At 42.9% G+C, this 13681-nt stretch overlaps 1 protein-coding gene across 1 annotated transcript in view; it reads left to right on the forward strand.

Annotated features, from left to right (window-relative positions):
* The window catches only part of ANO6 (anoctamin 6), a 194864-nt gene that overhangs the window by 67086 nt on the left and 114097 nt on the right, over positions 1-13681 (forward strand). The window contains exon 3 of the mRNA XM_019653066.1: positions 4342-4421. Coding sequence (XP_019508611.1) covers positions 4342-4421 — 80 coding nt within the window. The remainder of the gene's footprint in view (positions 1-4341; positions 4422-13681) is intronic.

Here is a 13681-nt window from a genome sequence, read left to right on the forward strand (position 1 = left end):
CTAGCTAGATGATGATTCGATAAAGCCGTTTCTGTTTTTATTCACTCAAATTTACAGTTTCAACTTTGTGTTGGCGTTAACCAGTGAGTCTATTAGCTTGCATTACCAGCAGAATAATGAAAATTATAAATAGTTCCGTATTTTCTTTCACAAACTTTCTCAAGCTGCATAGATGCCTTTAATTCGATAGAACATCTGGGTGATGCATCTTTTTTCTCCTCTGTGTTTAGGTAAAATGCACACTTTTTTTTTAAGACTGTCCTTTCATTAAAAAAAAAAATCAACAATATCAGCTCTGTCCCATCTGTTGACCCCAGATACATAATAGTGAAATTGGGCATCTAATGATAATGTAATCAAGGTAAAATGCGAAAGTCAAGTCGCCCCATCAGATTTACAGTCCTCATTTAAAAAATATATCTGCAGGGCCGGCCGAGTGGTGCATTGGTTAAGAGCTGGCTTGGGACGCCAGCTCTGAGCAGCAGGACCCGGTTCAGATCCCACATGGGGGCCAGTTACACTGCCCTCTACAACTAAGATGGTGAACAACAGCTCAACCTGGAGCTGGGCTGCTGTGAGTCGCTGGCGACAGCGTAGGCTGCAGCCCCTGCTGCAGTGGGCTGCCATAAGCTACCGTGTGTGGCTGGCAGCCGGTGTGAGCTGCCAAGAGCAGCTGTGAGCGGCCATCCAGAGGCCGGCAACCTATCTGCCTCACCCGGGAAGAGCGCAATGATAATACCAACATGGGCCAGTGAAGCAACGTCCTCCACAACTAGACTGAAGAACAAAAGGACAGCAACTTGCCTGTTCCCCTTCCCCGATTCCCCAATGCTGTTCCCCTCCTTCAATTCCCCAATAAAATCTTTAAAAATATATATCTATATCTATATATCTATATAGATATAGATATATATCTGCAGTATTGTTTCATTGACTTGCTAGTTTTGCCCAAAAAATAATGTATCATAAATACCACAGGTGAAATTTCTTCAATATCTAAAGGCTATAAAAAGGTTAGGCCTTTTCTTTCTAATGTAAACCAAGATGCAAAACACCAAAACACACCCTTCTAGCCATTAGCATAAACATATTTTAGCAAGTTTTAAAGGTGGTCTGCAAGAATGTAATTATCTTGGACAACTGTTGTTGTGATGTTGGAAATAATCAGCTCATGACAGTACAGTTCTCTAGGTGTAACAGACTCGCTCCTGGAGTTCTCAGAGGCAAGCGCCGTAACTTCTGCTTTGGTTGCGGATCTGCAGCCTTGGCTCCTCTCATCTGTTTCCTGTTTCTGCTTTGGTTCCCATATAGGGGTCCTGTCAGGAACTCAGTTTTTCGAAAGAGTTAGCATCACTTGTTCGTGTTGTCATTCCCTTTCAGTTCCTAGGTGTACAATGATACGAGTTTAGCGGACAAGACTCTGAGTGAACCTAAAGTCTAATCCAGGTACGGGATGGTTCTTAGTGATGTGCCAAACCTAAGTATTTGGTCGCTGAGTTGTTGGCTGATATTTTGGTTTTCTTAACAATCACTTAGAGATCTCTTGTGAGTCTCCCCATAGATGCCCAGCTTTCTTTTGCATCACTAAAGGGAGTTTTTCTGGATCCACAGGAACCCAGATTTTCTTTCACAAAAGCCTTTATGGATTTTTTAAAATTAGTATGCATTAAAAAAAAAAAGTCACTACAAAGCTAAGATAACATCATGCCTCATAAAAGTAAAAGCTATTTCTTAACATAACGTAATGCTTATTCCATATTCAAGTGCCCTGATTTGGATAAATATGTTCTTCATAGCTGGTTTGTCCAAGTTAGGATCTGGTTGAATGCCATATATTGCCAATGTCTGCTTCGGTGTTGTGATTTATACTAAGAAATATATATATTTGGTTTTCCATGGTTCTTGGCAAAGCTCCTAAAACGCTAGGAATTCCCAAAGGGATGAGAGGAATAAAGATGCCTTTTGTTACGTTAATGAGGTGACTTTTGGAAAGCCCCTTGGTAACCAAAGGTTGGGAGCTGGTTGCCAGAAGAACCTACCCCAAGATTAGAGGGTTGAAACTTCCAGTCTGACCCCCCTGATCTTGGAGGGGAGGATGGGGTGAGGTTAAATCAGTTGCCAATGGCCAGTGACCATCAATCAGTCATGCCTATGTAATGATGAAGCCTCCATAAAACCCTAAGAGGACAGGGTTTGGAAGGCTTCAGGTTGGTGAGCACGGGGAGATGTGGGGAGAGAGGCACACTAGGAGAGGCCATGGAAACGCTGCGCCTCTCCCCACATGCACCGTCTTACATACCTCTTCATCTGGCTCTTCATCTGTGTTCCTTATAATACCCTTTGTAACACCCTGTTGGGGAGAAATAATTTTTCTTCCACCCTACAGAAGTTCTTTCGGCTGGTCTAATAATCAACTTGACATGAAACAGGTTAACAGGAGAAAAACAAATTTAATTTTGTGTATACAGGAACCTCACATACATGAGAAGTTCAAAAACAAAGAGGTAAAATGAGATATATATGTGTATGTATATGTGTGTATGTATATATATATATATATATATATATATACACATACACACATATATATAAAATACTACACTGTACTGAGCAAGGAATGGGATAGGGGCCTAAGACTTGCGAGGGGAGGAAGGTCATTCATAGAACGATAAGAAGAACAGATATTCAGTTATTAGGTGTGTCCTGTCACATAGATAGGTCATAAAAATTTATTTCTGGTGATAACTCTTATTAGGGGTAAGGCCCTCGACTTAATTTTTTTTTGATGAGAGGTAAAAATTTCCCTTGAGCCTGAAGGGTCTCAGTTACCTTTAACTCAAAGTAATCCTCATGTCAAAATGGCACATCGTAGGGAGGCCTGTTCTGAACCCCTTCAACCCTTTATAATAAACTGGTAAATGTAAATAAATGTTTCTCTGAATTTCATGAGCCATTCTGGAATATTGATAAAACCCAAGGAGGGTGATGGGAACCTCTGATTTATAGCCAGTTACCAGAAGCACAGGCGACAATCTGGACTTTCTTTTGGCATCGGAAGTAGAGGCAGCCTGTGGGACTGAGCCCTTAACCAGTGGAATCTGATGCTGTCTTCAGATAGATGGTGTCAGAATGGAGTTACTTGGAGGTGCGGGAAAAAGCACACATTGGAGTTATGTTCCTTGGGGCTCTTTCAATTTCTAACAGTCTGCCTTTTCCATGCCATTGATTTCTTGAAGAGATTGGATCTGTTGATAAATGAGAATATTGATTTAAATGTATTTGAATGTTTAATAATCTTTATTTAAACATATTTAAATATTTAAGAATATTTATTTATTTAAAAACTTATTTCCTACACAGCCAAAATTGCATTGTTATACTTACCAATATTAGTAGTTTCTTAATATAATCCAAAACTTAATCAATATTCAAATGTTCCCGACTTGTTTTTAAGTCTTTTACACCTGGTTTGTTGAAGCCAGGATCCAATCCAGAACCACACACTGCACATGGTGGTTTTGTTCTCTCTATCTTTAAATCTGGAACAGTTCCTTTTATTCCTATCAGGAGCTGGTTGACAAAATGAGACTACTGTCTTGCACAACAGCTCCCCTTCTGGATTCGGTTCCTTTATCCCTCTGGTGCTGTGCGGTGCTGTCCAGTACAGTAACCACTAGTCACACATGGCCGTTGAGCTTTTGAAATGTGGCTAGTTCAAATTGAGATGTGTTCTCAGTATAACATATAAACATTGGTTTTCTAAGACTTAGTGCCCAAAACTGGTAAAATATTTCACTAACAATTTTTTTTTTTACATGGAATACATGTTCAAATGATAACCGGAGTCTATCAGGTTAAATAGATCATATTACTAAAATGAATTTTACCTGTTTTCTTTTTCATTTTCTTAATGTAGCTACCAGAACATTTTATCCCCCAGTATATTCCTATCAGATTTAGACACAGAAAATGGCTACCCCAGAATGACTCCGCATCCATTCTCTGAGATGTAGTGGGGGGAAAAGTGTTCTTTAGCTAGAGGTTTATACCATTTAGTTCCTCTGTCCTTCCATGTAGATGGAAAATGATTTTCCATGGTGGGTTTAGCCGAGAGCATGTTCAGACCTCATATCCTACAAGCATGACATTGACAGTAGGTGAAAGAGCCGCTGTAAGTTTTGCCTGTCCCCGATAGCTGAAAGTCTTAAGTCATGTAAACCTGTAAGTGTGCCACAAATGCTAAATATAGTTGGGAAGCCAGTGCTGCTGATTTGAAAGCAAAAAATGTATGTGAGCCGATGAAACTTCATGCTTCCTTTATTTCTGCTTGTTTATTTTTAGTGTCGGAAAACCTTGACCAGATGATGGTCTCCAGTTTTGGAGCCTTGGAGAGTCAGCATGGTCGCCAGTCCCCGGAGTTTGTGAGTACTGCTACTCTACCGTAAAGCTGTGTTGGTTAAGGGCCGGCCGAGTGGCTCAGTTGGTTAAGAGCTCGCTCAAGAGTTTGAGCTCTGAGCAACAGCGGTTCAAGTCCAGCCCGAGCTGAGCAGCCGTGAGCTGCCAACAGGTGGCGGGATGGCTCAGCTAAAAAAAAAAAAAAAAGCTGTATTGGTTAGCCAGAGGGTTCTCACAAAGCAGAGGAGAAGGTCATCTTTTAATGGATTCTCTTCTGCAGGGGCTCTAGGTCTGGCACAGGTCTCACTGGCAGTGACTGTGAGGTCAAAGCTCTGGTGCTTTGGGGAACATGTTACTATACAGCATCTTGGCATCATGTTCTGTAGGCTCATTTTCATGCTACTTATAACCGCAAATGGGAACTCATTCTGCAATAAAATAGCATCATGTTTTCGAATATCTGCCATCATTCTTTGATCACCTTGCTATCAGTTTCTGCTGTCAGTAACTCTGGAAACCAGTCTTGTTGTCTGTGCACATACGGGTACATTAACCAGTCTGAGTCCCACTTCATTCTGGAGCTTTCAGTAATAACAACCCATATAGATATATCCTGTAGGGTGAGGAATATTCTATTGGTTATTCCTACCAAGAGGAGAACTAAATGCTTTCACTAAATTAGATTCATTACAGGTTAGCCATGGTTCCTATCCTTAAGGAATTAAATTTTTTTATTAGATGCTACTGTGATTTTATTAATGCCTTGTTTAAAGAAAATTAAGGACATAGGATGCCTTGTGCAGAATGTCCTTGCTAAATAGATTTTATATTAGGTTTATTTAAAGAGAAGGATAGGAAGAAGTATTTCTCTGATGCCTGTACCATACTATTCCACACCAGCTGTGTAGGAAAAACATGCCAGAATCCACCTAGATTTACTGATTTGTGCCCCCTGCTGCAAACGGCTTGTCTAGCACTTTAGCAATGCAAAAATATTTTATTGATTTATTTTCAAAGTGTAATATACAGTCACCATGCCAGTAATTAGCAGCACACAATTGTATTATTGATAAAGGCAAAAAAAAAACAAAAAACGCATTTTGTGCTTTTCCTCTTCTCACTCACTCTTTATGGATTGCCCACTCAATTCAGCCAAGAAGAAGGAAACGAGGCAGTGCTCTGGACTGAAAAGGGATCACACATAAAACTGTATCCACAACGCCATTTTATTTCAAAGTGTGGGCTCCTGTGGTGTACTAGCAGATTGCCTGCTGTGAAAATCACTTGGATATAATAGAAAGGCATAGTATTCAATGACTTCCCTATTATATTCAATGAGATTTTCAGTGAGGGAAAATTGTGAATGCTCACCAATATCCCTGCATCTTAAAGTAGCAGAGCAGTTTCGTGGGGGTTTTTTTCTTCTAATTTCTGCAGTTAGAGTCCCAGAGCAGAACTGACACAGATATTTCACATTTGAGTATGATTTTGGTACAGACTCATTGGAGTTAAGCTAGCCCTTTTTGGTCTTGTTATTTTCTAACTGCTTTTGCAATATAGCTAATCTAAAAAGAACTGTGTGCAACAAGGCGTTGGTGTGCTTGTTAAATAGATATATAGTTCACACCAATTCCCTGTGTGAAAATAAGAGTATTTTTCTCAAGAACAGATTGTAGTAGATCATGACGTTTGAGATTGGCATGCCTCTGTGGTGTCTTGGCCCCAGACAGTCTACACTGGTAATTACACTGATAACCTTCCACCTTCAGTGTTAACTTCTTGTCTACCACATATCCCTTTTCATAGTCTAAAGATTGGTGAGTCTAAGCTAGAATGAGCAGGGGCAGAACTTGAAAATCACAGCATATACTTACTGTTTAGAGAGACTTGTCTCAACTATGAGCCTGAGAACACTCAAGCTGAAAGGAGATTTTCTTAGGCTCAATCCCCATATTTTTGTTTTTCATTTCAGAATACCCAAAGTCATTTCTCTAGACAACATTAGTGGAATTGAAGTCTGTAATCATGGTTTTCTTATACATGTGGTTAATATCTATTTCTCTATCCTGGCTATTAGCTTTCTCTAATTGTGTGTTCACACCATGTGAAGGAAGGAATCTGTGATTTTTTTCTGGTCTTTATAGATTTGTGCACATGTGATGTTCACTGCATGCTACATCTCTGTAACATGTATGTAGCTGCTTGTATTTTCTCCACAGCATCACTGTAGCCTGTGTACTTCTGGTTCCATAGTAAACATATTTCCCAAACTGCCATATCTGTGGTAAACAGGAGGTGTACAAGGTGCCTTGAGAATAAGGTACTCAAGGGAATCAGGCGTGACATTTAAGGGTAGCCATTTTTATAGGCAGAAACTTACAACATCAGCGAAAACGGGTAGCTCATCGTGTAGGCAGGTGGACTGGGCAAATGCCAGGACATAATCAGGTAAGTTGATCCAACCCCAATTTTTAAATCAGAAACAGGGGAGACAGTATGAACCTGGGAGTAAAGAGAACCCAACAGCAAAGCAAAATTGAAAACAGAGAATAAAAGGAGCTGGAAAATCAGTATTCTGTTCTGCATCTAGCAGTTTGCTGAGCTGAACTGAAATAAAGCAAAGCATAGACCATGTTGACTCAGCCCTTATCCTCAAATAGTTCAGATTTTAGAAGGATCAAGAACCTAGTGTTTTTGTACAACGGAGTGTATTTATATAGCTTGGCCAACAGAGAGAACAAAAATGCTTACCATTATTAAGTTTGTTTCCTTCAGAATTCCTGTTTTTCTTTCCTTTGAAACAAGGCTGAAGAGAGCAGTGCTAGTGTAGTAGCCATGGTGACTGGCTTGATAAGCACATTCAAGGTTTCCTTCACAGCTCAGGTGTCTATAATGGGACTAGTCGGACAAAGCCTATATTGCCGGAGACTCTTTGTAAAGCATGGGTAACAAATGCTGTTGTGAACCCCCTGTGTGTCCCACCTTGTTCTCAGCAGGGTCCATACTGGTTCTCCTCCTGAATTTGTTCATTGATGATCTGTCACCTGCGCACCTGTGCTGCCCTTCTCCACCTCCCACCCCACTTTGCAGACAGGCGAGTGAGTTTAGCCAAACCAGGCTGAAATGTAAAGGGGTGAATGGTGATGTGGCTACAAGTTGTATGCGTTCTTGCTACTCCAGAGCTTGTGAGGAGCTGGAAACATGTTGGAACTAGACACAGACCCCTCTGCGATGACATGGATGTGTCAGTGGGGTGAAAGGGACCTGGCTAAGCGCTGACCTTGTGGAGAATAACTTGGTGATCTCACTATGCTGGGAAACCATCTCAGTCCTGGTTGTTTTTCAAGCCCAGTGAAAATCTGTTTTATAACCTGCTTTATTAACTTAACATTTTATCCTGAACATTTTCCAATGCTGGTCTTTTTCCGGTTTTATTGAGATATGATTGACGTGTAGTACTGTGTACATTTAAGGGGTACAGCATCATGCTGTTTTTTTCCTCTAACATTGTTATCTTCTCTAACATTATTCCCTCTAACATTGTTCCTTTGTGTTGGTAAACTATAATTAATCACATTATAATTTTCAAAACAGTTAGCTCAAGGGGGATCTACTCAAGGAAATGGTGGCATGGCCAAATGCGCTGGAACCAGGTGATTGGTGACCATCATTTTGGGATATGGACCCCGAAAATAGATTAGGTACATCATGACAAGTGTCATACTCGGGGAAAGGGAATTGGCCAGAGTGAAGTTGGGGACTGAGTCTCCGAGACCCAGACAGATAACCTCGTAGGTTCAGACTTTGAGATGGCAAAGCTAGCAGCCTGGTTAGAACTGAGGACGGGGAGCCATCCACATGGCGATGGAGCCGATACATCAGGTTATTCTGTAATATGGTAGCAGGCATCCATCTCCCCCAGTGCCCTGCTTTCAGGTTTGGTGAAGAGCTAAGGTGACCTGAGGGGTCCCTCCAGGCACTCAACAGCCAAGCCTCGCCCAGCAGACCCCAGGTATATTCCAAGTCTCAAGGAGTGGGAAGAAAACTGGGTCTGGAGGGGTTAGTAGGAGCAAAGGTTGGATAGTGGTCAAGACTGTTTCTAGAAACCCTGCCTCTGGTGGTGCTAACCCAGGGATTCACATGGGCCTGATTGCCTGATTACACATGGGGTGACGGATGGGTGTGGGGAAGAACGCCAATCTAACAGTGCTGAATCTCCTTGCAGCAAGCTGGAGAGAAACTAGCCTGAGGTCAGCAGAAAAACCCACGGAAGGAAAGAGAAGGCTAAGGAATTATGCTTTATGATCTGAGCCTCACTATCAATATTCCCTTTGCTGGCCTTTCCCGAGTTGAGGCTTATGTGTAACTCTACTGGCTTTTTAGAGGAAGGAAGATTCCTATCACCTCTTGTCTCATGCCAGCTAATGATGTTTTCCTTTGTTTATCTTCTTTCAAATTTGGAGTAAATAATAAAGAGGGTGGGCTGGCCAAAGAGTATTAGGATTGCAATAGGGACAATCAGGGAAGATGATGAGAAACCACAGAATTTAGGCAGACTAAACTAGAAAAATAGACTCAGGAAAATGAGCATTAACATGGAGTAAATATATGTCCCCTGTGTTTAGCACTCATGATCATGCAGAAAGAAGGAGGTCTGAAGAGTAATTATCCCATTTGGGATTTTGTGTAACTGCCCCCTTTTTTGAGAGAAGATACTACTTTGTAGAAAAATACTGTTGGTTCCCTGAAATTCAAATTTGATTTTCTTTCAGTGGAAATATATGTGATCCCCAAGAAAGAATTAAAGTATTTATTCAACAAATATGTGTTAGATGTCTACTATTGCAGGCACTATAGTGAACAAACAGACTATCCCTGTGCTTGTGGAGCTTACGTTTTCGTAAGAGAGACATAAAACACAGAATGAATAAAGTACATGGCATGATGGTAAATCCTTAAGGAAAAAATAAAGTAACGATTGTATGCATATATTTGGGGGGAGGTGGGGAAAGGTTACAGTTTTAAATAGGGTGCTCTGGGCATATCTCACGGAGAAGGTGACAAGTTAAGAGACCTGAAAGCAGGGATGCAAACTATTTGGAAATCTAGAGGGAGAATATTTCAAGCAGGAGGAATAGCATAGACAGTGGCCTTGAGATGGGAGTTTGTCATATGTTTGAGGAAACGGAAGGAGGCCAATCTGATTGACATAGAATGAAAGAGGGTGAGAATAGTATAGAGTGGGAACTTTATAAGTCTTTCTGAACACATTGGTTTTGCCCTGAGTGAGCTGGGAAGTTATTTGAGGGTAAGCCTTTCAAGGATAAACTGGGGATTTTAAGCAGAGGAGTGACTTGACCTGACCTGTGTTATAACGAGACCACGTTGACTCTGGTGAGTATAGACTGTGGAGAAACAAGAGCAGAAGCATGGAGACCTGTTGAATTTTTCAGGACCCCAAATGAGAGATGATGGTGGTTTGGTCCTGAGTGTTAATTATGGCAGTAGTGGTATGTTTTGAAGGTAGAACCAGTAGGATTTGTTGACAGATCACATGTGAGATGTGCAAGAAAGAGCAGCCGAGGATGATTCCAAGGTTTTTAATTTAGGAGACGGTGGAAGGAGCAGTTGGAAGGGAGAGTATGCAGAGGAACATCAAAAGTCTGTTTTATATATGCAAAGTTTGAGACATCCAAGTGGAGATGTTGATAAACAATTGGATATAGGAGTCAGGAGTTAGAGAGGAGTCCAGCTAGGGACCTGAGAGTTGTCAGCATGCAAATGGTGCTTAAAGGTGTGGGACTGAAGGAGAGCAGCAAGGAAGGGAGTGAGTGAGATCGAGTAAGGAAGAAATCCTGTTGTGAGCCCTGACGGCGCCAGTGTTCTCATGTCAAGGAGATGAGGAAGAATCAGCAGAGGAGACTGAAAAAGTAGGAGGAAAACAAGGAGAGTCCTGAAAGCCAAATGAAGAAAGAAAGCAGAAGGAAATGACTGAAGGCTGCTGATGAGGTTGGGAGATTAGATTTAGCCAAATGGAGGGACCTTGACAAGAGCAGCCTCAGCTGAGTGGTGGGATCCAAAACCTCGCTAGAGAGGATTCAGAATGGAACGGAAGAAGAGGAATTGAATGTAGATAACATTTTCGAAAAGTTTTTGTTGAACAAGAATGCAGAGAAAGGAGGTATTATCTGGAAAGGGTTTAGGATGAAGAGTTTTTTGTTTTGTTTTGTTTTAATTTGGTTTTAAGATGGCAGGAGTGACTGACTGTAAGGTAATGGATATAATGCAGTAATGAGAGAAAATCTGATGATGCAGGAGTGAGAGGAAAGAGTTTCTGGAATGCCACCTTAGGAGTCAAGAAGGGGATGGAATCTGGTCCATAAGTGGCAGAGGCGGCCTCCTCCCGTAGTTGTAGGAACAGCTCATTCTTAGAAGTAGGAGGGAAGCAGTGTATTGAGAAGCAGGACATCAGCTAAGATTGAGGAAGGAAAAGAGATAAAGAGATCTGAAGATTGAGGAGCAGGTGGTCATCTGAGAGTGAACGCACTGAGAAGTGTAATACGATTGCCCGGCAGCCCAAAGAGCCCACTTGGAGGTTAGTAGGCATGATGGTTGTGTGCTTTTCCATGGAAGCCCAGCTTTGGGGAACAGGTGTGGAAAAGGCAGAGTTAGATTTCACTTATTGTAGGGTTGTTGTTTGTTGTTTTTTTTTTCAAGTAAGTTCAGTGAAGCAAGACAAGGCTAAGAGAGTTACCGGAGGTTTGCAAGAACGTGAAAGACCCAGGGACGTGAGGAGGGTGAGGCAATAGACGTAGACTCTGGTGGGGTTAGATAATTTTTGAGGTTGTGAAACTGGAGAAAGTAAACTGGAATAATAAGAGGCAGTAGTTGGAGAGTCAGATGTTGATAATAGAGGGAGGAGTTACAGTAACTAGTACAGACAAGGTCTGGGATACGAATATTGGAATGAACAGCTAAGGCAGGGTAGAGTTAGAAGGATAGGGTCTTGGGAGGATCACATATGTGGATATGAAAATCCACAAGAATTATGTCAGGAGTAATGTATTGGAGAAGTAACAGTGAGCCAAAGCTTAAATCTCCAAGGAATGAGGGGCAGTGACTCAGGAATCAGTAGATGGCTGCAAAAGGAGATGACCAGAGAAGCAGAAAGAAAATCTGGAGAATGGCAGGATAGCAGCCAGGAAGCTGATGAAGTGTTGACTAGTGTCAGGTGTGGCGTAGGGATTCAGTCATATGAGGATTTCTCAGCCTCAGCACCAGGGACATTTTGGGCCAGATTTCTCTATTGTAGGGAGCTATCCTGTACATTGTAGGATGTTTAGCAGCATCCCTGGCCTCTATCCACAAGATGCAAAGGACCCTCTTCCCAGTTGTGACAAACAAATATCTCCAGACATTGTCAAATATCCCCCGGGGGAGGGGGGGAAGGCAGCAAAATTGCCTCCATTTGAGAACTATTGAGTTAGAGAAATACTGAAAAGGCATTGAGGTCACTGGTGTCCTTATCTAGAGCTCTTTCTAGGGAGTCTTGGGCCCTCTGAGGATATGGAATGAGAGAAGAAAATAGAAAATACTGACTTCTTTCGAGGAGTTTGTGAAGGGCTGAAGCATCAGAGAGAGATAACTGGAGGAGAATATGAGAGCCAGGGATGATATCCTCTGTCAAATGGAGAGACTTGAACAGGTTTAAAGATTGATAAGCAGGGCCGGCCGAGTGGCTCAGTTGGTTAAGAGCTCGCTCGAGAGTTTGAGCTCTGAGCAACAGTGGTTCGAGGCCCGCCCGAGCTGAGCTGCCGCTGAGCTGCCAACAGGCGGCAGGATGGCTCAGCTAAAAAAAAAAGATAGATAAGCAGGATCCATGTGAGGGGAGCAAGGGAACCTAAAGAAGAGTGGCTTTGAAAGGGCTGCGGAGTGGTTTGCAGAGCGCCTGTGGAAGACTCAACGTTAGATAGGAGGAGCAGTGTCTCCTAAGGTATGGGAGTAAGAGGGTGGGTGCTATCGGCTTGTGGGTTTGGTGGAGAGAAGCTGAGGGAATTCCCATCTGACAGCTCCATTTTTCAGCTGGTGGGAGTGACAGAACACTGAGGGGAAGGAGTTGGCACTTTGAAGTAGTTGTGGAGAGTGGGAGACCAAGCTGACCTGGAAAAAGATAGAAAAAGTTCCAGGGTTTCTGGGTAGTAGTGAGGGCCTGTGAGGGGCCAGTGAACCTGGATTTACAGTGATACCAAACTGCCCTGCTGTGGTTTTCTCCAGCGCCACTCGGACATCGAGAAAGCAGATAGTAGTAGCTTAGGCCAGGGTTGGGGCCTTGCTAGATGGAGTAGAGTTGGCAGGAGTGTTACTGAAATGAGGAGCTTGGAAATGTAACCTTAAAAACGGAGGGGAGGGAAGAAAAAGAGGATCTGCAAACTGATTAGTAAAAGTGGGGCCTCTGAGGTCATTGTGAAATGGGAAGGACATGTGAGTTGTGGTTAGTCAGAAAGAGGGATTCTTGAATAAGTGATTTTGAAAAGGGAATTTTTCAAGTGATGACAAGGTCCAGGGTCAACCACGGCAGTTAGTGCATGAAAGGGAGAAGATCATTGGTGATAAGCAGTCAAGGTCCTGAGGGACCAAGGTGCATCGGTCCTGTCTGGAGGTGGATGTCCTGGTAGGATGGAGGACTCCGAATGGTGAGGGAAACGTGAGCCAGGGGCCAGATTTTCAATGAACCGGGAGCAGCAGCTGGGCGTACGAGATGGTAGACCCTGGGAAAGTCTGGGAGTATATTTTATTTTCATGAATCTAAAAGTTTTTCCCTCCAGAACATTGGGGAGTAATGGTCTGAAGAGACACACGGAGCAAAGAGAATATCAATCCTTTCTTGCCCTGAGGTGTGAAAGGCGTGAGAGAATAATCAAAACCAGCTGTCCACAGGGGTTGGCCAAGTGGCTAGTTGGTTAGGAATTGGCTTGGGACGCCAGCTCTGAGCAGCAGGGCCCCATTCGGATGCCATGTGAGGGCCAGTGACGCTGCGCCCTCTACAGCTAAGAGGGCGAACAACAGCTCGACCTGGAGCTGGGCTGCCATGAGTCTCTGGCGATGGTGTAGGCTGCAGTGGGGCTGGCTGGCAGCTGGTGTGGGCTTTTGTGAGCTGCCGTGAGTGGCTGTGAGCGGCCATCCAATGGCCGGCGAGCAACTGCCTCACCCGAGAAGAGCGCAATGATAATACCAACATGGGCCAGTGAAGCGACGTCCTCCACAACTAGACTGAAGAACAAAAGGA

The sequence above is a fragment of the Hipposideros armiger genome, unplaced genomic scaffold (genome assembly GCF_001890085.2).
Source record: "Hipposideros armiger isolate ML-2016 unplaced genomic scaffold, ASM189008v1 scaffold_194, whole genome shotgun sequence".
In the NCBI taxonomy this organism is placed as follows: Eukaryota; Metazoa; Chordata; class Mammalia; order Chiroptera; family Hipposideridae; genus Hipposideros; species Hipposideros armiger.